The sequence below is a fragment of the Dasypus novemcinctus genome, chromosome 10, assembly GCF_030445035.2.
Source record: "Dasypus novemcinctus isolate mDasNov1 chromosome 10, mDasNov1.1.hap2, whole genome shotgun sequence".
Lineage (NCBI taxonomy): Eukaryota > Metazoa > Chordata > Mammalia > Cingulata > Dasypodidae > Dasypus > Dasypus novemcinctus.
The window spans coordinates 84,373,282-84,399,837 of record NC_080682.1 but is presented as its reverse complement, the minus strand read 5'-3'; the positions used below and the strand labels follow the sequence as shown (position 1 = coordinate 84,399,837).

At 35.2% G+C, this 26,556-nt stretch overlaps 1 protein-coding gene and 1 non-coding gene across 5 annotated transcripts in view; both read right to left on the bottom strand.

Annotated features, from left to right (window-relative positions):
- Positions 1-26,556, bottom strand: part of SBF2 (SET binding factor 2) — a 685,940-nt gene that overhangs the window by 419,794 nt on the left and 239,590 nt on the right. For all 4 annotated transcript variants that reach the window (XM_058305757.2, XM_058305758.1, XM_058305761.1 and 1 more), the window contains exon 3: positions 7,826-7,963. In XM_058305757.2, the coding sequence (XP_058161740.1) occupies positions 7,826-7,963 (138 nt within the window). The remainder of the gene's footprint in view (positions 1-7,825; positions 7,964-26,556) is intronic.
- On the bottom strand, positions 13,499-13,605 carry LOC111767010 (U6 spliceosomal RNA). Its single transcript, XR_002798911.1, has one exon. It is a non-coding gene; the product is annotated as a U6 spliceosomal RNA (small nuclear RNA).

Sequence of the window (26,556 nt, the reverse complement as noted above, 5' to 3'; positions counted from 1 at the left end):
CATCTACCACCCTATTAGTAACAACTTACATGGGTGTAGTACATTTGCTATAACCAATGAAAGTACCGTCTTATATTGTACTATTAATTATAGTCCATGGTTTAACAGGGTTCATTGTTTCTTATGTGCAGTTCTGTGGGTTTTAAAAAAAATTTCATGGTAGTACCATTTCCCCTTTTAACCAAATGTTACATTCACAGTGTTGTGCTACCATCACCACCATCCATTTCCGAAACATTTCCATTGTTTCAAATAGGAACTCTGTTTTTTTAAGACTTAACAACCTATTCTTATCCCCTAGCAACCTATATTCTAGATTGATTCAACAAGTTTGCCTATTCTAATTATTTTATATCAGCGAGATTATATGACATATTTCCTTTTTTTTGTCTGGCTTATTACACTCAACAAGACATCTTCAAGGTTCTTTTATATTGTCACATGTATCAGAACTTTATTCCTTTTGACATCTGAATAATACTCCATTGTATGCATATACCACATTTTCTTTATCAATTCAACAGCTGATGGACATGTAATTGTTTCCATCTTTTGGCAATTGTGAATAATGCCACGGTGAACACTGGTGTGCAAACATCTGTTCCAGATCCTGCTTTCAATTCTTTCAGGTATATACCCAGAAATGGGATTGCCTAGTTACATGGTAACTCCATACATAACTTTCTGAGGAAATGCCAAACTGTCTTCCACAGTGGCTACACAATTCACCAACAGTGAATGAGTGTTCCTATTTCTCCACATCCACATCACAAAACAAATAGTTTTCCACTTTAATAGCAGCTATTTTAGAACTGGGAATAGTATCTTATTGTGGTTTTGATTTGCATTTCCCTAACAACTAATGATGTTGAACATCTTTTCATGTGCTCTTTGGCCATTTGTATATCTTCTTTGGAGAAAAGTCTATATAAGTCTTTTTTCCCATATTTTAATTGGGTTGTTTGCCTTTTTGCAGCTGTAGAAGGATTTCATTATATATTCTGGATATTACAACCTTTTCAGATATGTGGTTCCTAAATATTTTTTTCCCATTGCAGACGCTGCTGTTTTATTTTCATGATAAAGTCCTTTAAGACCCAAAGCTTTTTAATTTTGATGAGGTCACATTTGCCTATTTTTTTATTTTGTTGCTTCCTGCTTTCAGTGCAAAATCTAAGAAATCATTACCAAGCACAAGGCCCTGAAGGTAATTGTATACATTTTCTCCTAGGAGTTTGATCATTTTGGCTCTTCTATTTAGGTCTTTGAACCCGTTTGATTGCTTTTTTTTTTTTTTTTCAAAGGGAGATCCAATTTTCCCGATATCATTTGTTGAAGAGTCTATTCTTTCCCAGTTGGATGGTTGTTCTGGTTTGAGTCTTTTGTGGACCCAAAAAATTATGTCCTGAAGCTAACCCATTCTTGTGCATGTGAACCTAGGTATGTGGGGCCTTCTGGTTAGATTCAGTCAAGGGACCTTTTGATGAGATCACTTTTCATTAGATCACTTTAGTTAAGAGCCTTTGATTAGACTGTACGGCCCAGGGTTGGTCCCTAATCCTTTTACCGGAGTCTTATATAAAGGAACACAAAGAAAAAGAGCTGCCATTTTTACCCCACCATTGAGAGAAGACTCCAGGATCACCTAGAGTCACAGAAAGACAGAGAAATACTGAAAGACTGAGAAGTTGGAAGCTGGAATCAGCAGAGCAGCCTGAAGCTGAAAAGATCAGAATCAGGGAGAGACAAGCCATATACATGATCACCCAAACCTGAGCTCAGGAAGAAAGAGAACCTGGGTCAGAGAGAGAGAGACCAGCTGCCACTTTGCCTTGCCACATGCCAAGAGTCTGGAATCTGCCAGCAACTGACCTTTGGTGAGATGACACCTTCATTTGGACATTTTCAGTCTTGAAATTTTAAGATTTTATACTAATAAATTCCTATTATAAAAGCCTGGTTTATCTTATTCTGGTTTATTGCATTGGCAGCTTGCAGCAAACATAACAGTGGTCTTTGCTCTCTTTACAAAAAGCAGCTGGCAGGAGTGGATGTGGCACAAGGAGTTGAATGCCTGATTCCCATGTAGGAGGTCCCCGGTTTGGTTCCCGGTGCCTCCTAGAAACAATAAAAAAGACAAACAACAAGCAAACAAATGAAAAAAACAACTTAGGGGAGCTGATGTGGCTCAGTGGTTAAACACTGGCTTTCTACTACAAGATCCCAGATTCAATCCTCAGCCCCAGTACCTCAAAATAATAATAATAATAATAATAATAATAATAATAATAAAATAAATAAAATTATTTGGCCATAAATGTGAGGGTTGATTTCTGAGCTCTCAATTTGATTCCATTAGGTCTATATGTCTGTCCCTGTGCCAGTACCATGCTCTGCAGATTATGAGGCTTTGTAATGAGTTTTACCTTTAGGACATATGATTCCTCCAACTTCATTCTTTTTCAAAGTGGCTTTGGCTATTTGGGACCACTTACCCTTCCATAAATTTTTGATGATCAGCTTTTCCATTTCTGCAAAGAAGGTTGTTGGATTCTTATTGGGATTGCGTTGAATATGTAAATCACTCTGGGTAGAATTAACATCTGAACAACATTTAGTCATCTAATCCATGAACACAGAATATCCATCCATTTATACAGATCTTCTTTGATTGAATTTACCAATTTTTTTTTTTTGTAGTTTCCTATGTACAGGTTTTTTACATCCTTGGTTAGATTTATTTAGATATTTGATTCTTTAAGGTACCACTGCAAATAGAATGTTTTTTTTTTTTTTAATTAATTTCTACTTCTGGTTGTTCATTGCTCATGTATAGAAACACTACTGATTTTTAGGTTGATCTTGTAGCCCGCCACCCACTATGCTGAATTCATTTAATATCTCTAGGAGCTTTGTTGTGGATTTTTCAAGATTTTCTGCATTTAGGATTATGGCAGTTTGAGATTATTTTATGAATCCCAAAAAGGGAAAGATTATCTTTGTAAACTAATCTATTCCTTTGGGTATGATACTCTTTGGTTGCATTATATTCAGCTGAGGAGTCTTTGATTAGATTACTGATAAAATCAATTTAGGGCTTTTGATTGGACTATGTCAGTGAGGTATGACTCAGATTGAATCTCTGCCCCCTTGCTGGTCGGATATAAAGGGAGACAGAGAGTGAGACAGACAGATACTGGAAAAGGAAGTCACCATATTTAATCCTTCCATGTAAGAGAAGACTAGAGGATCACTTAAGCATAAAGGCCCAAGAGGCTAAGCCCATGGAGCACCTCAAGAAGAGACAGTGAGCCTGGGGTGGAAGGTTGAGACCTCTGCAGACATCAGTGGCCATCTTGCTTTGCCCCATGCCCAAACAACAGAATCAAAAGAAGCTGACTTTGGTAAGAAAGCACCTCTAATGATGTCCCTGTTGGGACATTTCCTGGCCTTGGAACTGTAAGCTTTCACACAAAATAAATCCCCCTTATAAAAGTCAACCCATTTCTGGTACTTTGAATTGGCAGCCCCTTGGAAAACTAAGACAACCTGTAAATAGGGAAAGTTTTTTATTTCTCCCTTTCCAATTTGGATGCCTTGTTTCTTTTTCTTGACTACTCTGGTTTACTTCTGTTAATGTCTACTTTTTATACCTGATTTTTTGTGTTGTACCATACTGAGTGCCTTCTCTTTTCTACCTGGGTATATTTTTCATGTTTTCCTTGAGATTACCATGTGGTTAAAATTTAACATCCCAAATATATAATAATATTTGTTTGTTAACAACTTGACTTCAATAACATACACATACACTTTTCCTATACCTCTCTGCACCCCCCTTTTGTAGTTGTTACCAATTATATCTTTGTACATTGTATGTCCATAATTAAAGATTTATCATCACTTTTTATGTATTTGCCTTTTAGCCCCTATAGGAAGTAAATAGCACTGTACTCTCAATACACTAGTAATGGCATTTACAATTACCCAAATGGTTACCCTTACCATTGGTCTTTATTTATTTATACCACTATGAACCACTGTCCAGTGTCCTCTCCTTTCAATCTTGAGAATTCCCTTTAGCATTGTTTGTAGGGAAGATCTAATAGGGGCGAACTCCCTCAACTTTTGTTTATCTGGAAGTGCTTAATCTCTACCTCATTTTCAAAAGAAAGCCTTACCGTGTGTAAAATTCTTCTTTGGCAGTTGTTTCCTTCCAGCACTTAGTATTTCAACCTACTGCCTTCTTGCCTCCATGATTTCTGATGAAAATTGGCACTCAGTCTAACTGGGACAACCCTGCATATAACATGCTGCTTTTTTTTTTTTTCAGCTTTCAAAACTTTTTTGCACACAACAGTTTGATCAATATGTGTTGGACAGTATTTTTATTGAAGTTTATCCTGTTTAATGTTTCAGGTCTTCTTAGATGTGCATATTCACATCTATTGTTAACTTTGGGGTATTTTCTGTCATTATTTCTTTGAGTATTCCTTCTGAGCCTTTCTCTCTTTCTTCTCCTTTTCAGACTCCTATAATGTATATACTGGTAAGCTTGATGGTTTCCCAGAGGTCTGTTAGGCTATTTACTTTTTATAAATCTTTTTTCTTTCTGCTCCTCAGCCAGACTCATTTCAATTGTCTTGTCATCGAGTTCTCTAATTCTTTTTTTTCTGTCAGCTTCCATCTGCTGTTAAAATTCTCCTGGGAACTCTTCACTTGAGCTAATGTGGTCCTCAACATCAGTAGGTCTGTTTGGTTTCTTTTTTAAAATTCACATTTCTTTTTTGAGATTCTCCTATTGTTTATCTATTGTTTTCCTAATAATCTTTTAGTTCTTTCTCTGTGTTTTACTTAATCTCCTTAAGCATTTTTAAGATCATTTTAAGAAAATCATTGTCTGATATGCCTGGTCCAGTCTTCATTGGTGTTTTCTGAATTTTTATTTTCTACCTTTGGATGGACAATCATTTCCTGCTTCTTTGTCTTATAATCTTTCATTGTATACTGTATATTATAATATTTTAAAATGTTAACTCTGGGATTTATTTCCTGGGATGTCTGTTTCTTGAGTTTGTAACCAGCTGGAGATATGACCGAGATATTCTTTAGTGTCAACACCTCTATCAGGAGTGTCCACCTAACATGAACACAAAGTGCAGAGTCCTGCCTGTCTAATTTGGGCCTGTGTGTTTTCCTTGGCTTGGGTATGCTAGTTACTTAGGAATTCCCCTTTTACAAGAGTTTAAATGCCCCGTCTACTTCCCAGAAGACAGATCTTCTTCTGGGTGCTTCACTATGGAGTGTAAGCAGGCAATCCTTTGCCCCACGCCATCCACCTAAATTGTTCCTTATACTGATTTTCATAGTCTCAAGCTGCTTTTACCTGGAGATCAAATTACCGGAGGGGATGCACACTGAAGAGAAGTTTCCCAAGTCAGTCTTTCCAAGATGGAAAATGGCCAGGGTCTCGCAACGGGAGTGCTGGCTGGCTCCGAACTGCCCTGGACAGGGGATGAGGAGCTTCTTCCACGGCTAACCTAAGATGGACTTTCTTGACCTCTCCAGCAAATGGAGCCCTTCAACTGTCCTCCATAGCTCTGAGGAAGTACAGCATTTTTGTGTCCCTCTGCCACCTTAATCCAGGGAGGGGATGGAACAATGGGCCAGAGCCAGGCTCAGCAATCTGAAGTTGTTAATCAAAAGCCAAGATCAGTGATTGCCCCATGCCCACCCTGGATCCTTGGGAAGTAGATTTTTAAGTGTCTTTCTGGCACCAGTGAACTATGTCAGGGGACAGACCCCACTACAGCCTGCCATGAGAGTGGCAGATGGGCACTGGTAAAGACTACACAGAGTGATTTACTGGTATACACCAAAATTTACAAGCCTCTTTCTCCTGTTTTTCCCTGGATGCTGTACAGAGTTCTATCAGTTCCTGCCTGTTTAAGAGTTCTTCTGGTTGATGTACTGATTCCTGGAGCTTCCTACTCCATCATCGTCCCATAATCCTACTATAAATTCTTAATGTACTGCCTTTCTATCAGTTCATTTGGGGGAAGAAAGGTGGGTAATGAAGGAGAAAGGAAGGAGAACCTAATAATTAGTTTCTGTAGACAATTCTTGGGAGTTATGAAGAGGTATCCCTAAGAATATGGAAATAAGAGATAAGATTGCATTCCTAGCATCAACTTAAACTCTGAATATAAATGTAGAAATTAAAGGTCACCTGAAAGAGAGACAGTGACTCTCTGGCTGGAGATCACTCTTTAACTTACTTAGACTGAATTGATCAAAATGGGAATTTGATGAGCTGACATCCATCCAATCATTCACTGTTCTGGTCAGAGGAGACTACAGTCACAGACTTCTAGTTTCCTATTTTCATTGATAACACAATCCCCAACTTCAAATAAAAGCAATAGGCTATGTTAGACAGTCATTAACTATGATATAAAATATTCCTTAGTTTAATTCTACAATGAAAATCCTTCCGATTTTGATATGGTTTCCCATGACCATGACAAGAAGAGAATGTGTTAACAATGCATGTGTTAATTCATATACACATTTATCTTACCACTGAAAATTAATAAACTGGCATGCTGATTTTAATATATCAGTCTAATGAACTTAGATAATATGCACCTGCTTTTAATAAGGTCATTTGTCTTCTCTTGTATTGACAAAATTAGATTTCTGTGTCCAGACAATTCAGATCTCAGAATTTAATAAAAGAAATTAAAACTAACATTCCTTTGTGAGGCCATTTCAGAAAGCAAACTAATCCTTTCTCCCAGTAGGTAATACTCATTTATTTGCCTATAGCAAATACTGTGGCAGATAACACAGATTGCCTCATGCAACATGCTCCCAACTCCTCTATAGTTTCTTTCTTGTACTATAACGCCTTGAAATGAGAAAATAAATAAATAAATAAATAAATAAATAAATAAATAAATAATCCCCTATTTTTTTCTGACTCCCTTGCAGGAGGTGGGCTCTGCATGCAATCTGAATTTCACCAAGGGAACAATCCATGCAAGACTTAGCCAAAATCAACAGTCTGAGAGAGTGGCCATACACAGGAGAAGGGAATTTCTAGGGCAACTATGGTTAAGACTTATACTATGTAGTACCCCACATCCTAAGTACCAAGTGGTACAAGGTGGAAGAAATAAAAGTTTTACTAGAGTGACACCAAGCTGGGTTCTTTTAAGTACCCAAAATTGGTTCCCTGTCCACTCCCTGCCTGCTCCCTGCCCCTGAATTTCATTAAACTACCCAAACCTGTAATAAATCCTCTTCTGCTTAAATTAAATAAAGTAGATCCAGTTGTCTGAAAGAACCTTAAGCAATACTCTGAAAGTACAAGTATTTTTAATTTCTATAGCTCTAGCTTATGAATTTCAATCTGATCATGCTAATAATACTACCACTAATAATAATAATGAATTAACATTTACTTGGGTGCTTAAGCAATAATGTTAAACAATGTGATAAGTGATTTACATATACCTTGACTAAACATTCTATATTCTATGAAGCGGTCCTTGGAAGAAGGAATGACAGGACAATCGCAGGTTTTATCACATAAGGAAATGAATCTTTTAAATTTATGCATATACTATTCTTAGAAATATTAAGAGTTTGATAAATATTTTAAAAGGGGACACTTGTGTTTCTGCTCTCCAATATTCTAGCATCTTTTGATTTTTTAAAAAACTCAAATTTGTACTTCTAACAAAAAACAAATAATACATTTTTTTAAAGATTCCTAAATGTTTCCCCTTTGACTATACTTTGGCTAGAAAGGTTGCTGTACCTGGAGATTGATGTCTGCCTCATAGAAGGTTAGGCATGAGCAGTAATGCCGATCTGAGTCAATATCTGTCAGGACCACCACAAAGAACGTTGGCTGCTTCCTCTCTCTGGACAACTGCCACCCGGCAGGCTGACAAAACTGAATGGGATAGAAAGAAAACGGTCATGTTTTAAAAGTATAAAAAAATTTTATTATTCATTGATCTCTGAAAAATATTCCTCCATATTAAAAAAATTTTCAAGCTGAAGTGATATGTCAATTGAGGCAACATTTCAAAAAAATCAAGGAGAGATTTTTAATATAGAACACTTTCAATCATGTCCATACACATTTTATGAGGACAGCCTAGATTTTCCACAGATGCCAATAATTCTGAGACTTAGGTTGGCACATGGAGGAATAAAACACCAAAATGAAGGACATTCTCCCACCATGAGAACAAATCATGAAATGAAATCAGCTGGAGACTGTCAAATATCTATCACATGATGGAAAACAATTATTTTAAATCTTCATGAGTCTGAGTCTTCAATCTAGTTCTGTGAAAAAGATATTGGGATCAGCAGAATTGCTTATAAGAGAGGGAACAGAAATAGAAACTAGCTTATCAATAAAGCAGACCACTGTGCCATTTTACCTTGTTACCCTGCTTAATAACTGTAAACTTGGGCAATTTATTTAAATCTTCAGTGCCCCATTTTCTTCATCTATAAAAGGTGGAATATTGGTACCTATCTGATATAACTCTCAGGAAGCTTACATGCTAAGTACTCAGAACAGTCCCATAGTTGAGTACTTGTAAATGTTAGCTGTTATAATTTATTATCCCCTTCAGTCAACTTCTGTTTCTATCACCATCTCTTTAACACTTGATTTCCCCTTATGTATTGGACCTTTTCAAAAACCTGTCTCTCCTTCCATTGCTTCATTGGCCCCTCATTTCAGAAAAGTCATCAGTAAAGTAAGATCCAAATGACACCTACAATTGGAGAGAGGTGTTGATCATGTTCAGTTTCTCTACAGAAGAAAAAATTCTACCAGATATATTTCTTCAGGCAGACATCATGAAGAATACATGAAGAATTAGCATTTAAAAACCTAAAATAGCAAATAAGTGAAAACAATTCTCATAATGACAGTTCCTCTCATGCTCCAAAACTACTTTCACACATTAAAAATAAATAATTATAGAAGTAGACTTTTCCTTCTATGTATTTCATAAAAACTTATCTATTCTACTAATCCAGTACTGAAAAGTGACTTGTAATTTTTCTTATCTTTATATGTAAGATAAACAATCAATAGTTAGTTCTATGACATTATGTCTTAGGCTTATTTGTATCTGCCATAGACTTTTTTTTTAATAAAAAGGATCCCTAATAGTTTTTTTTTTTAAAGATTTATTTTATTTATTTCTCCCCAGTTCCTCGTTGTTTGCATTTGCTGAGTCTTTTTGTTGTGTGCTGGTCTTTTTAAGAGGTACAGGGAACCAAACCCTGGACCTCAGCATGGGAGGTAGGTGCTTAATCACTTGAGTCACCTCTGCTCCCTGCTTTTTGTTGTATCTCTCATTGTGTTTTCCTCATGTCTCTTGTTGGGTCATCTTGTTGTGTCAGCTCACTGCACCTGCCTGTCATGTCAGCCCGCTGTCTTGCAGGAGACATCGGGAACTGAACCTGGGACCCTCCCATGTGGTAGGCAGGGGCTCGATTGCTTGAGCCACATCCACTCCCCTGCCATAAAACGTTTTATCCTAGAATAGCAACTCTCAAAGCTTGGTGCACAGAAATAGGAGAATCTCCAAGGTCAAAACTAATTTCATAATAATACTCAGGTATTAGTTATCTTTTTCAGTTTTTTGACATTTACATTGATGGTACAAAAACACTTTTTAAAAATTTAAATGGGATAACATGTAATTGCCAGAAAATTTCCCATTTTAACCACTTTCATGTGTACAGTTCACTAATATTTTATTCACAATATAGTACTATCAGGAAGCGGACTTGGCCCAACGGATAGGGCGTCCACCTACCACAGGGGAAGTCCTAGGTTCAAACTCTGGGCCTCCTTGACCCATGTGGAGCTGGCCCATGCGCAGTGCTGATGCACACAAGGAGTGCCTTGCCACGCAGGGGTATCCCCCGTGTAGGGGAGCCCCACACGCAAGGAGTGCGCCCCGTAAGGAGAGCCGCCCAGTGCGAAAGAAAGTGCAGCCTGCCCAAGAATGGTGCCACACACACGGAGAGCTGACACAAGATGACACAACAAAAAGAAACACAGATTCTAGGATAAGGATAGAAGCAGTCACAGAAGAACACACAGCGAATGCACACAGAGAACAATGGGGGGGGGGGAAGGGGAGAGAAATAAATAAAAAATAAATCTTTAAAAAAAAACAAAAAACAAAAAACAAATACAGTACTATCATCACCATCATCCATTACAAAACTTTTCCATCACCCCAAACAGAAAGTCTGTACCAATTAAGTAAACATTAACTCCTGATTCTACCTCCCTCCTCCCTTCTTGGTTACCTGTAATCTAATTTCTGTCTCTATGAATTTGTATATTCTAGTTATTCCATATCAACGAAATCACATAGTATTTGTTCCTTTGTGACTGCCTTAATTCATTCAACATGCTGTCCTGAAGGTTCATTCATGATGTAGCATGTATCAGAACTTCACTCTTTTTTATAGCTGGATAATATTCCATCATAGGTATATATGATATTTTGTTTTATATAAAGCACTTTCGCTGCATGTGGAAGTATGATAGTTGTTTTAAGAAAAACTATTAATACTTGTTCAACAAACTGACCTTCTGATATTAAATGATTCAATCCTGTGAATCAATATGAAATAATTCCACTTTTATAAAGGTCTATCATTAATGTATGAGCTTAACATTAAGCTTTAGAAATGGTAATTTACCCACTAGAGGATGATGCCTGCACAAAATTTAAACGAAACTACAGGTTTTCAATAAAGATTAAACTAAATTTTTTATTTTTATTTTTTAGGTCCTGGGGGCTGGGGAATGTACCTGGAACCTCATATGACAGCCAGCACTCAAGCACTAAGCCACATCACCTCCCCTGAGTTGTTTTTTTTTACTTGTTCTGCTTGTTGTTTGTTTCTGTTCTTCTAGGAGGCACAGAGAACTGAACCTGGGACCTCCCATGTGGGAAGCAGGCACTCAGCCACTTGAGCCACATCCGCTTCCCCCTAAATCTTTTCATATTAGTTCTAATTCTATTAAATGTATACTGACTTCTCAACTAGAAGTTATCTATCATAGAGCAGAGCTCACAAATAATGAAGTAATTTTTTATAAGCAAATAGATTTATTATTCAGTTTCCCAGCTGTTAAAACAAATACCATAAAACTTAACAACAGGAATTTATTGGTTCATGGTTTTGAGGCTAGAAGTTCAAGGTCTAGATAGCAGCAAAGTGAGGCTTTCTCCTGGAAGCCTGTGGCATCTGGGGCTGGCTGCCAGTAACCCTTGACTTTTCTGTCACATGGCAATGCACATGGTGACATCCTCCCCTTTCTTTTCAAGTTTGATTGACTTACAGATTCCTCTCCTCCCTATAGCTTTCTCCTGGTGGCCTTCTTCAAAAGCCCTCCAGGAATAGGACAAAGACCCATCCTCATCAGTTGACCACACTGAAACTAAAAATTAAGGTGAGTAAAGATCTTCACACCGACAGAAATAGATTAGATTAAGAACATGTCTTTTTCTGGGGTACATAATTCAACTTACCACATTACTTAAATAAGCAATCAGCTATTTTTCTGCTTAAAACTAGAAAAAGCAGCTCTTAACGTGCTCACTTTTCTCAAATGCTATGCACATAAACAGAATATAGAATAAGAAAAATATAACAGAGTAATCCAAAATGTCCACAGCACTGATATGCTACTTTGAACAATCTCCTGAAGGTGAATACATTTCTATAAAGTTCTTTGGATAACAGTCACCCTTAAATATTATAATATTATCCATCCACATCCATAAATTCATAGCTCGCTGTGTCACATTTTATTGTGGAACTTTTAAATAAAAAAACATTCAAGGTATCTTCTTTTCTTTTAAAATTAACAATAAAATTTCTTATTCAAATAGAAAACAAACATATTTGAAAGTTTAGGTAGTAAAATCTTCTTAGTTAAATGACTTCATTTCTCTTTGTTTACATTATAACAGGAGTCCTGCAATTTAAAACAAACGTATTAACAGTAAAATAAGCATTTTAGGAAATTCTAAGGATCTCTTTTCAGTACAGTAAGTATTTCTTCAAAACTAAAATTAAAGGTGAAAAAAACTAGGATAGTAATGGTAATTCATGGCAGTCTTGCTCAGACATTTTCTCCTAAATTTTTCACAAAGAAGCTGTCAGGGGATTGAATTAGCCACTGGCTAATTGGGACCCCTAATTTCACACAAAAATGACAGCTAAAAAGGAATTATTTTATACTATGCATTTAAAAATATCATTAGAATCACACCTTATAGGAAATTCTGAATGCTGCATTCTCAAAAGAAATACATTAATATACAAATATTCAGAAAATAAACAACTTAATAGTTTACACAACTGAATTTACAAAAATGGTTTCTCAAGGGAGTAAAAGGAATGCATCTAATCTTCAGTTAAATGTCTACATTTCAATTCACTGCCTTCTATATCTGTTTATAAAATTAAGCAATAATAGAATTTGGGGTATTAGGAGATGACCAAATACTTCATGGGAAGTATTCTTCATAGGATTTAGACTTGAAATATAACAGTGCTAGATGGTCCAGTCATTTCAAATCTTAAAGTGTGTTGAGGAAGTAATAAATGATGAGGGAGCGGACACAGGATGCTTTAACCTGAGCTTGAGTCACATTTCTGACAGGAATGTGAGAGAATGTTTAGACAGGTGGGAACAGAGAAGTCACCAAAAGATAGTGAGCAGAATGATAAGTATTAAACAAACAGGATAAAGTCAGGATTTTTTGCTCCCCAATGTCTTTATTGGCAAACAGGAAAAAAAAAAAAGTTATCACAGGTGCAAAACCTAAAAGGTTTAGAGTTGACTGTTATAACTGCCTGGATTTTTATTTTGCCCTTTCTTCATTTCAATCAGAAAACAGATCTATTTGGTGTGACATTATCAATGAACATACACATAAGTTGAAAAATAGTATTGTTTTCATGCATACATGAATGTATATGAAGCAACTTAAATTTTTTTACTACTTCTACCTTTCCTCCATTATTTTATACCAATCACACCCATATTAAATTTTTACAATATATCTGGGAAAAGGCAATTAGGGGAATTATGTTAGCTGTCTTTGTTCATCTTCAGTTTCCTTTAAGAGGTTTACATAACCTGAAAGAAAATAATACTTCAAGGTTACAAAGTTAAAATTGCTAGACATTGCTAGACTCCACATATAAATTCACTACAAACACAAAATTTGTTTACACACTTTTTTATTTAATGGCCCATATGTATAAAGTAGATCATTTGCAAATAAGCTATCCAGTTGCAAACAAAATATAAATACTAGTAATCTCTCATATTTGTAAAACACATTATAATCATCTTACAAGATTCATTTTATTTATTTATTTATTTTATTAAAATTATTTATTTATTTTTAAAAATTACAAAAATATGGAACGCTTCACGAATTTGCGTGTCATCCTTGCGCAGGGGCCATGCTAATCTTCTCTGTATCATTCCAATTTTAGTATATGTGCTGCCGAAGCGAGCACACAAGATTCATTTTATAAACTAAGAAACGAAGGTCACGAAATGTTAAAGTCAAGTCTCTTTAAGTTTAAGTTGTCCTTTCACTGCTGAATTACCTTTATACATAATCTTGTGAATATTATTATTTTCTGCTAATATAAATCCATGGTAGAAAAACAGTAGAAAAATGAAAATGAAAATGAACTAAATTCTGTAACATGCAAACTTTTCTTGAAATCATTCATCACTGGGTGGATGTATATGTCTGTGCTTTATATAAAAGGGGACACGCTGTATATATTAATACAATTACGAATTGTGTTTTTTCCACTCACTGTAACATGCATTTCCCCATGTACTTATATGACTTTAAGAAAATTATTTTTAATGATTAAATACTATAGTATCATATGGATATGCATAAAAGTATCAGAACTTAATCAGTTTTCTATGGTTGATGATTAGAAGTTCAATAACTAATGTTGGAAAAACATAGTATTATATAAATTTTTCCAGGAATGTCTAATTATTTTCTTAGAGAAAGAGACCTGGTATGGTACGTGGTAGAGTACCCACAGGTTGAGCACAAAAATGATGAATTATCCTTGAATTCCTTAATAAAGGTTAAGCAATGTTAAGATTATGTTGCTTTGCTGATAGATTTTTTTTTTCCTAAAGAAAATAGAAAAGTAGTGATAACAAAGAACTGTTATTATGAACTATATTCTGACTAAAGAAGAACCAATTTGTCAAATAACAATAATAGAAACTTTAGGAGACTAAAATTCATATCCAGCTAGGCCAGGGCAGCATCAGATGTGTGCTCTATACTTTAGACAGACACTTTTCAAAAAATCAGTGAAACTATAGAAGGCATAAGACTTCGGAAGAGAAGCCAATTTAAGAGTTCGGGAAACTCTCAAATATTTTATTATGCAGGATAAAGGACATCACACATATGTGCCTAGTTTAGTGGACAGCTTTTGATGAAGTATATTCAAAACTGTCTATACAAACAATGTGCTTAAAATGAAGCTTAGTTTAAATGGGTCACATATATCCATTTTAACAAAAAGTCACATTCAGATATTTTGGATTGGCCTCATAAGTATAAGAAAACTTCCATTATGTGTAAAAATAATATAATTGTCTGCCTAAAGAAAATAAGCAAATTGACTAAACACTGTTTAACTGTAAAAAAGTTTAGTTAGGTAAGCAGATATAAGAATATATGCAAATCAAGAAATTTTTTTTATATGAGCAATAAACAGAAAAAGAAATTCATTCATAATTGTATCATCAAAGCCACAAAATGAGCTCACATAACCTCTCAAGTTTTAAATATTTTGGTAAAGCATTTTCATGAAGAGCCCTACACATAAGGTTTTAAATGTGATGATTTCAATAAGGAAACTCCAAAGAAGAAAATGAACATTTGGAATAGTTCCTAACATTAAGGTTTGAAAAAGTACAACTACACATCGATTATAATTGATGAAAAGTACAAAAGAAAAGTTATTAATGATTTCCAGTTAAGGATGGCAGATGAAACAAATGTGTTTACCTCTACCCTCCTGAAAACCCACTAAAATTTCAATAAAAAATACAAACAACAAAGAAACGGGAAAGGAGATAACAGATTTAAAAGGTTAACAAGATTTTGGAAACCGGAAAACTAGTTTATACTACAAATTCCCGGAAAAGATAAGGAATGGGAGGCACAAGGTATATATGAATGTCACCAAATATGGAGAAAAGACCAAAACAAACATTAAAAAAAGGGGGGGGGGGGGGATTTGGCCGACAAAAACAATGCACAGAGATAAAGAAAACTTCAAACACAGGAGAATAAAGAAGAATTGCAAATATTTAGAACAGGAGGCTACATATCAAGAACATTCAAAGAACAAGAAAGATGCAATAAAAATTAAAAATAAAGAAACTGAAACAATGTCTGATAGATGAAAGAAACAGAAATGAAAAAAGGGAGAGAAAAAGAAAGTTAGATTATTGCAGGAGTTCTAATTCTTTAGTATTAGGAAATTCAGAATAGATAGGGGAAATATTTATAAATTTTATAAAAGAAATCACAACCAGAAGAGAGAGGAAAAAAGTCCCAGCAACTTAGAACAGGACTAAATTTCCATATACCTAGCATAATACTAAAACAATAACAACAACAGAAAAACCCATTTATTTTAGAACACTATCATGAAACTTTAGTTATATGAAAAGTAAACAGAAGATCTTACAAGCGTCCGGAAAGAAAAAAAAAAATCAGTATTTTACACATATTAATCACAATAGATGTAATCAGAAAAAATCAAGTGTATAATGCAAAAATATGACAAAAATTGACACCTATTCTTAATATAACAGGTCCATTATCCCTGATACCATAAATGGAGGTATCAGCCAAAGCAATTACACAGGAGAAAGAAATTAAAGGTACAAAAATTGTAAGGGAAAATTAATATTATTTGCCAATGATATGACTGTATAACCTGGAAAACTAAAGAGGATAAACTACTGTAAACAATAAGAGCATGCAATAAGTTAATAAGATATAAAATTAATATAGAGATAACTTTCACTTTGGGCCAAGATGAAGTAACAGGGACCAGATTTATCCTGCAGACTGGTATACCTTTACAAATGAGATAAAACTATATGAAATAGTGGTTTGCAAGACACTGTGTATCAGGCACAGTGCATCCCTTGAAAAAAGGGAAACAAACAACATGAGCCCTATTATTGCCCTGACTTTTTGCTTTGAGTGAATTTATAGGCCAGTGTAAGGAGGGGCAATGGAGGCAGAGCCTGGAGGATTCCCTGAGATGAGGGGGGGGGGGGGGAGGGGGGAGAGAGAGAGAGAGAGAGAGAGTTGAGAACTCCCAGGAAACAAAGACAGTGAGAATTCATAGGACAGAATACCAGAGAGGAAGGAGTTGCACTGAGGAATAATCTGAGAGGAATCCAGAGGGTTCCTCTTGAGAATTCAACAGACTATGGATCAACACAAGCCTGCAAATAAATTACTTAAGGCTGGGGGAAGAATCAACTGAAAGGATTAAAGAAAACAGTGGCCATCATTAATGCAGGACTGGGAAAAGTGCCTATTCCCACCATCCAGGCTGAAAAATTAACAATTCATGGGACACTGGGTAGAGTACACAGAGAGTCTTGCCTTAGGAGTGAGAAATAATTAATCCTAGACTGAGAACTGTTTGAAACCCGCTTAATAAAATCATAAAACCAAAATCCCAAAAGATCAGACTGTTTATAAGTAGCTGTATCCCAGAACAAAGCTAAAGAAGACATATAGGAATGCAAAATATCTATTACTCAACAAATAAAATTCACTGTCAGGCATTCTATCAAAGATCAATAGGCAAGCAAAGAGATAGGAAAACACAATCCATAATTAGGAGCACAATCAATAGAAAGTGACTAGAATTAACAGATGTTAGAATTAGCAGGGAAAGAGATATGTTATAACTATATTCCATATGTTCAAAAAGTTAAAAGACATATGAAAGATAAAAATATACCTAAATTGAACTTCTAGAGATTAAACCTACAGTGTTGGAGAATAAAATACACTGAATGAGATTCCTAACAAATTAGATATTGCAGAAGGAAAGATTAGTTACCTTAAATTCATAGCAATAAAATTGATCTAAAATGAAATACACAGAGAAAAAAGAATCCCCCCAAATAAAAGGAACATCAGTGAGCTCTGGAACAACTTCAAACAGCCTAATATGTGAGTAACAGTAGTTGGGTCTGTATGTAGAGGGTTGGGGGATTGGAAAATATGTAAGATTTTTTTCTTATTATTTAACTTTCTTTTAAATATAATTGTGTAAACAAAAATAATAATGTTGCAGCATGGGTCCTTAGCATATGTAAAAGTAAACTGTTAGCCAACATCAACACAAAGGTCAAGAGGGGAGAAATGGAAGTATGCTACTACCGTACAGTTCATAAACTATAGGAGAAGTAGTATAATATCACTTGAAGGTAGAGTGTGATAAATTAAGCATGCTATAAATTAAATATATATTAAACAGACATAAATCACTAAAATAACAAAACGAAGTGTAAGAACCAATAAGCCAACAAAGGGAATAAAGAATCATTAAGAAAAATACTCTAATCTAAAATAATCCAAAAAGGAAAAAAGGGGAAGAGAGAACAAATGAGATGAAGAGAAGCAAATGAGATAACAGACTCCAGCCTAACCATATTAATAATCACATTAAATAGCAGAGGTTTTCAGATTGAGTAAAAAAGCAAGAACCAACCTTATGCTGCCTGAAAGAAACAGACTTTAATATAAAGAATCAAAGAGGTTATAAGCAAAGAGATGGAAAACATATACCATGCTAACATTAACAAAAAGAAAGCTACAATAACTATATTAATACCAATATAAATTTGAGAGCAAAGAATGTTAAAAGGAACAAAGAAAACATTTTATAATGACAAATGGGTCAATTCAAGAGGACAAAATCTTAAACATTTACTTATACTCCTAATAAAGACCATCAAAATACATGAAGCAAAAACTGATAGAAATGCAAAAAGAAATAGACAAATCCTCTATTTTAGTCAAAGATTTCAAAATCTCTCTCTTAACTGATGTAACAAGTAGATAGAAACTGTAAAGGATAGGGGAGATTTGAATAACATTGTCAACCAACTCAAGTTAATTGACATTTATAGAACACTCCAGAAAATAACCGCTGAATATATATTCTTCTCAAGTGCACCAGAAACATTAACCAAGATAGAATATATTCTGGGCCATCAAACAAGTTATAATAAATTTAAAGGATTCAAGTCATAAAAAGTATGTTGTCGGACCCCAAGGGAATTAAATTTGAAATCAAAAATAGGAAAATCTCCAGAAAATCCACAATAATTTGAAACTAATAGCACGTCTAAATTATCCATGGGTCAAAGAAGAAATCAAAGGGGAAATTAGAAAGTATTTTCAACTAAATGAAAATGGAAACACAACAGAATTTGTTGGAATCACTAAAGCAGAATGTAGGGGAAATTCATAGCACTAAATACTCATGATAGAAAAGAAGTCTCATTTAATGACTTGAGCTTTCACCTTAAGAAACTAGAAAAGGCTAAACAAATTAAAGTCAAAGAAAGCAGAAAAAAGGAAATAAAAGGCTGAAAACAAAACACAATGAAAGAGGAAACAGGAGAGCTAACACTACTTTATTTTAAAAATTGTGATAAAGCCAGAGTAGTCAAAAACAGCATGGTAGTGGAATACTATAGACAAATAGATTAATAGGTAATACAGAGCCTAAAAATGAACCTTTATATTTAAGGACAACTGATCCTCTGCCATTAATGGGTAACTGTAACACTTCCTCAAAAAAAGCATAATTATAGTAATGTGTTCTAATAGCAAAGGGTAATGAAATCAAGCAATATGTCAATAGAAAAGGTCAACAAGGGGAAGAAATTCTTTCAATTGGGTTCCCTGATTGACTGCAGCTACCAAGTCATCTTCAATTGCTATTCATGTATAACATCCGCAAAGGTGATTCTGCTTTACATATATTTACATAGGATTAAGTGTATCCTTAAATTTTTTTTAAGGATAAACCACAAGCAACTCATTTATACGCTTAAAACTCTTCCTTTCCAATCCTTAGACCCCTCTCCTACAGAATGAACCACTGGAGACAAGGACTTCTATGTAGTTCATCTTACTTGGACCCTTCCCTTCAGTGCTATTTCCTTAAGCCTCATTTTGGTCTCAGAAGAAATAATGTCCTTTTCTATTTGAATCCAAGATCCAGCCCTCTAGCCAGTGGTCACAGACACAACTGATTTGACCACTTCAGCCAGTTCTGAAGCTATGTCTTTAGAAATACTGTTTTCCTATTTCCTCTCCATTCTATACAAGATTTTGGTTAAGATATAAATTCAGGAATAAAACAAACTTGTATTCAAATTTCAGCACTGTCATTTATTTAGCTGCAAGGGCTCCATGAAACCATTTACAAACCTTTAAAGTGGAAATACACTGACCTACCATAGGTGGTTTTAGTAAAAATGAGTTCACTTAAAATGTTTACAGTGGCATCCAGCTACAAAAAAAAGCTGTTATTGTCATGATCATTTTATTATTATGATGATCATTTTATTATCTACTGACTCCAGTCACTCCTTTCAAAATCACTTCATCTTGGTCCTCTTCTACCTCTAAGCTCTAAGGAATTCACAGAATCATTGCCTTTGAGAGACTGATGGGCAAAAATTCATAATTAATGTTCAAAATTTTTAAACAAATGATTAATGTGTTTTATTGTCAAAAATCCAAATAATTCAGAAATAACTAGGCAAAAAAGGTCACGTTTCTGCTGCCCATCTCAATGATATGAGAACTTCACCCTTTTCCTCCAGGTAACTTAGTCATTATTAACAGCTTTATGTATTTCCTTCCAATATTGGTGGTGCAAGAATTTTCATACCTATGTGGTGCACATACAAATATCCAATATTAATTTGAATAGTACAATAAAACCCCATACCCTTACCTAGATTCATTAACTGTTAACATTTTACCACATACAAATATTTAGTTTTGATTTGTTTTCCTAACTATTTCTATCTGTGTTAGTCCACCACTTGCTTTTTCCACTTGACAATATTACTTAAAAATTCTTCTAGGTCAGTTGCACACAGATCTAGTATGTTCCTTTGAATATCTTCACTGAGTTCCACAGTCTGTATGAAGCATAATCATACAGAGTATAATCATAAGAGTATTTAATCATTATTCTTAGATGGAAATGTACAGTATTTTCATAAATTTGTTTTCAAATGACCTTTAAATTTTTTTTGTTTTTGTTTTTGCACAGACAAGTATATATTGAGAACAGACCTTCTGATGAAGTTGCATATTTTAAATTTAAGGAATACTGCCACGTTGTCCACCAAAGGATATACCAATTTACATATGATGTGGCTATCCTTTCTTCATACATCACAAAAAAGATATTTTAATACTTTAAATTCATACCAACCTAAGCAGGGCCAAGGGGGCTATCTCACTGGCTGAACTTTTCATGTTTATTGGAATGTGTATTTCTTTTTCCATCAGCTGCCTGTTCATTTAGTTTGCTAGGTTTGTACTTGTTTACAACTCTTTTTCTTATTGACTTTTTTTTATCTCCCGCACCCCCCCGCTTGTGGGTTTTTTTTGCTTGCTATTTGCTCTCTGTGTCCATTCGCTGCGTGTTCTTCTGTGTCTGTATTTATTTTTATTTACTCCCCCCTGCCCCCTGCCCCTGGCAGCTTGCTTGCCGTCTGCTGTGTCCATTTGCTGCATGTTCTTCTGTGTTTTTGCTTGTCTCCCTTTTGTTGTGTCACCTTGCGGAGTCGGCTCTCCGTGGCATCCAGGCTGGCAGCTCTCTGCAGCGTGCAGGTGAGCCTGCCCTCAAAAGGAGGCCCCAGGACAGGGACCCAGGGCCTCCCATATGGTAGATGGGAGCTCAACTGATTGAGCCACAGCTGCTTCCTTCTTATTGACTTTCAGTAGCTCTTTATAGATTGTGACTATCAATCATTTATCATACATGTTGTACACATTTTCTCAGCTGTTCATTTTCTTTTTCTTTTTTAGGAGGTACTGGAGATTGAACCCAGGGATTCATAACTGGGAACCAGGCACTCAACCACTGAGCTACAGCCGCTCCCCAATAAGAGTTGGTTTTTCCATTTGTTTGTTTTTCTTTATAGAAGGTACAGGGTATCAAAACCAGGAGCTCATACATGGGAAACAGGTGTTCAACCACTTGAGCTACATCTGCTCCCTATTCATTTTCTTTTAACTTTATTATAAAAAATTTCTATGTGAACTAATCTGGATATCTTCCCCCATAACCTGTATTTTATAATTTGCTAAAGACAGCCTTTTCCAAGTTGAGAATATTTAAATATTAATTCCTGTATGTAGCAGTTTGATATAATTGATGAATTCCAAAAAGAAATATTGGATTATGCTTGCAATCTGATCTGTACCTGAACATGATTGAGTTATGATTAGGGCGTTGTGGTGGGGGCTCACAGATAAAAGGTATGGCAAAGAACATAGTTGAGGGTTTCTGATGTTGGAGTTTTGATGTTGGTGTTTGATGTTGAAGTCTTAGGTTGGAGCCCTGGGGAAGGGGAAAGAGACAGGGCAGTTCACCTGATAGTCCTCAGCTGACCTTGTGGACAAAGGCAAAGCCTAGAGAGCCTCATAGTCTATAGCTGACCTTGTGGAGGAAAAGAGGAGCTGAGCCCAGAGGAACACAGGAAGCCTGAACCCTCACAGACATCAGCGGCCAACTTGTTCCAACATGTGGAAATAGACTTTGATGAGGGAAGTAACTTAGGCTTTATGGCCTGGTAACTGTAAGCTCCTAACGCCCAACAGATTTCTGGTGTTTTGCATCAGCACCCCTTTGGCTGACTAATACACTATTTATTTTAATAATTTTGTAATTTTGCCTTTAAATCTAATGTAATTTATGTTTGGTGAAAGATGCAGATCTAAAGTTCTCCCCACTATGGATTTATTCAATAATCCATCATTGCCCCACAAATTTGAACGCTAATTTAATCATATAAGAGGAGGAGATACCTAACTTTCTCTACCAAAGTAGTATCCTTAGAAATATTGTCTGTATCTTTATATTTTTATGTATACTAAAGATTATGCTATTCAAATCCTCAGTGTTCATACTAAAATTTGTCTACCTTTATGTTGGTTTATGACAGAAATCTCCCATCATAATTGGTGAATTATACATTCTTCATTGTATCTCTAACACTGTTTCTTTATTTATTTAAAAGTTGTCTTTTACACTAATGAGGGATGTTGATGTGGGAGAGTATGGGAGGGAGAGGGAGTGGAGCATATAGGAATCCCTCATATTTTTTATGTAACATTTACGTAACCTAATGCTTCTTTAAAACTAAAAAAATAAAATTAATTTTAAAAGACTAAAATAAAAGTTGTGTTTTAGGTACTGTGATGGTTTGAGGCTTTTATGGACCCTAGAGAATTATGTTCTTAAAGCTAATCCATTCCTATGGGTATAAACATATTGTAGGTGAGACAATTTGATTAGGTAACTCCAGTAGGGTGTTTGACCCAGGGTGGATCTTAATCCTCTTACTGGAACCCTTAATAAATAGGATGACTACGGAGAAAGGAAGTGGGGGGGGGGGGGGGAGGGAAGAGAGGGGCACAGAAGTAGAGAGAAAGTCATGAGAGCAAGAGGCTAAAATCAATGGAACCTGTAAGAGAGGGTTTTTATTTTAAGGATTTTGACCATGACCCAAACTGAAACTATACTTTGTAATCAAGAAGACACATATATAGTTAAATATAAAAATAAAAGTAATGAGATGAGTGTAGCTCAGTAGTTGAGCACCTGCTTCCCATGTATGAGGTCCTAGGTTTGCTCCCTGGTACTTCCTAAAATAAAACATAAATAAATAAAAGTAATGAATAATATTAACCTCTCTCATATGATAAAGTAAAAAGATGCCAGTAAAAATATGTATTTAATAATATTTACATAGAACAGAGATAAATAATATCCAAACAAAAGAACTAATCTATTACATTAGTTTATAACCCATTAGCAGATCATGGCACAGCTTGAAGGACACTATTTAAGGTCCATAAGCATAGAACAGCAGACAGGCAGGTAGGGGAAAGAGCCATCCCATTTGCCAACAGATCAATGCTACCTTTTTTCTTACAGACATGTGTCTGTTAAAGAGATCTCGCTAATACAACGTCTGCCCTATTTCTCCATTAGAATCTTTACAAGGAAGAACATTTTCCAAGCAAACATATGAATGTTTCTCAATCTTTTATATATCCTGGCATATGCATAAAATGATATTTACTGGAGAAAACTGGAGATGATTTAGGGGCATCTATTTGAAATTTGGTAGAAGAAAAATTATTTTATTTTCCTCATAACTATTTAAATGAAATAAAGATTTGTTCTAGCAATACACAGATCTACCATAACAAAGCATAAAACCAAGCCTGTAGATACTGAAGGTGATCAATAAATAAGTGAATTGCCTCACAGAACAAAAATGAATACTCCTGAAGCTGGTAACCAAATCCAAAGTCTCATATACAAAGAAAAAAACCAGTGATTGAAACTAACCCCAAGATGGTCTAGATACATTATTTTAAAACCAGAAACTTTAAATCACTATTATAAATGTTAGATAAATTAATGGTAACTATATTCCTAATGAATATATAGCTGAGACTTCTCACCAGAGAGTCAGTCAATAAAAAAGGAACCAAAGAGAAAAATCTAGAAGTGAAAAATGCAATAAGTGAAATAGAAAAGTAAATGGATGAGTTCAGTAGCAGAATGGAGGATGACAAAGGACAGAAAGTAAAAGTGAACTGCAAGACAGAGCTGTAGAAATTATCCAAATATAATTGAGATCTTAGAAGATCTGAGGGAAAAAGACATTGAAGTAAATTATCAATAGAGATCCAGGAAATTTTTATATTTTGAAACAATATCAAATATTCTAACATGTAATTGAAAAAGAAGAGAATGAAATGGTACAGAAAAAAATACATGAAGAAATAATGACTAAAAGTTTCCCAAATTTCAAGCTCAGTGAACACCAAGAAAGATAAATAAAAATAAAACCACATTTAGATATATCATAGTCAAATGGCCAAAAAGAGAAATCTGAATGCAACCAGAGGAAAAAATACAGATTACAGATGGGAAATGATTTGAAAGAAGGCAGTCTACTCATCAGAAACAATATGGAGGCCAGAAGACAATGGAATGACATATTTAAAATGATGAAATAGAGAAGTGGATTTGGCCCAACAGATAGGGCATCCGTCTAACACATTGGAGGTCCAAGGTTCAAACCCAGGGCCTCCTGACCTGTGTGATGAGCTGGCCCACGTGCAGTGCTGATGCACGCAAGGAGTGCCATGCCACAGTGTCCCCCACTTAGGGGAGCCCCATGCACAAGGAGTGCGCCCTATAAGAAGAGCTGCCCATCGGAAAAACAATGCAGCTTGCCCAGGAATGCCGCTGCACACAGGTAGAGCTGATGCAGCAAGATGACACAATAAAATAAGACACAGATTCCAGGTGCTGCTGACAAGAATACAAGCGGCACAGAAGAACACACAGCGAATGGATACAGAGAGCAGGGGGTCAGGGGGAGAAGAGGAGAAAAATAAATTTTTTAAAAATCTTAAAATTTTTTTAATGCTGAAATAAAGAAACACAAAACTTAATGATTACAACAAGAGTATAAGTAGATAAAAAAGGAAAGAAACAAAGGACTGACCCCAACATTAAGAGGGCAGAGAGAAGAGGAAAAACTGAAAAGGGACAACCAGTGAAGAAGGAGGAAATCCAAATCAAGGCATACAAAATTGAACAATAGTAGAGATGCAATAGAGTTTTATTAAATGCAACTGATAGATCAAGTAAGATGACAAATGATATTTCATCACTGAATATAGAAATGTGAAGCTCACTGATGACCTGCCATGAGCCATTTCAAAGAAGTCATGAAACAAAAAGGGAACTAAGAAATGTGATAGCTGGCTGGGGAAGTATGGTCATGAAAGGATTTTTAAAAAGCAATATATGTTATATGTTAATAATAATGGAGAAGAGAACAAAATTATGATGTAAAAGAGAAGAAAACTGCGAGGTATTGCTTTTGAGAAGGAAAGGGAATCTAGGGTACATGTGGAAAGACTGCTTTTTAAAAAGGAATATAAACAGATCATTTATGAAGTCAGGACGGCAGACATACTGTGCACATGCTGAGTATATGGAGGTGGGAATTTATGGAATTCTTTTCTGATTGCTTCAATTGTAAGGAGAACACAATGACATAAGCTGAGAATGATGACAGGGAGAGAATGTAAAAGATTTAAGGATAAAGTTCATAATATCATTTCACTCTTTCTTACTTCATTACCTTGACACTACCCATCTACCCCACTTACTTTCTCTCTCTAAAAATTAATTTACTTAGGATCTCTCTTGGGGTAGGAGTGCCTCACAATTTTGGATTTGCTAATCATATACTTTTCTTGTTTTCCAGTGCTTTTATGGATTTTAATTAAAACCTATTTTAAAAGCATTTTGAGAGGAAACATATATATGCCTGTGCCCATATTACCATCTTGATCAATCCTACATATCTGAACACAAGGACCTCTATCTCAATATTGTGACCCTTTTATCACAAGAAACCTTTTATGGTTGTTGCCAACAGTGACCACCTTTAGAACTGACATTATTGAATACTACAAACTCAAAACTAAGAGTTAAATTTTAAATAAAAATGCCTATTTTTAAAATAAAAAGTTTTATAGGTGGAATTGTGCCTCTCCCCCCCTGTCCAAAATACATCCTGTGAATGTGACCTTCTTTGGAAATAGGGTCTTTGAAGACGTTATTACATAGATGAAGCCAAACGGGATTAAGATGGCTCTTATCCAAGATGACTTGTGTCCTTATAAGAACGGGAAATTTGGACAAAGAGAAAGACATACAGACAAGTACACCATATGAAAACTGAGGCAAAGACCGAAGTCCAAGGATTGCCAGCAAACCACTAGAGGCCAGGAGAAAAGCGTAGAACAGATTCATTCCTAGGGATATCAGGAGGACCATGGCTCTGTTGACACCTTGATTTCAATTTTCTGGCCTCCAAAACTAGGAAATAATAAATTTCTGTTGTTCTAAGTTACCTAGTTTGTGGTAGTTTCTTATGTCAGCCCTGAGAAACGAAAACTCCTATAAGGAATATTTTCAGTGTGCTCATACAAATATCTTCTTATAATCAATTTTTCATATGCTCTAATAGAAGGAAAAACAGGAAGTAATGTAATAGTTAAGAGTGAGGGCTTTGAGTGT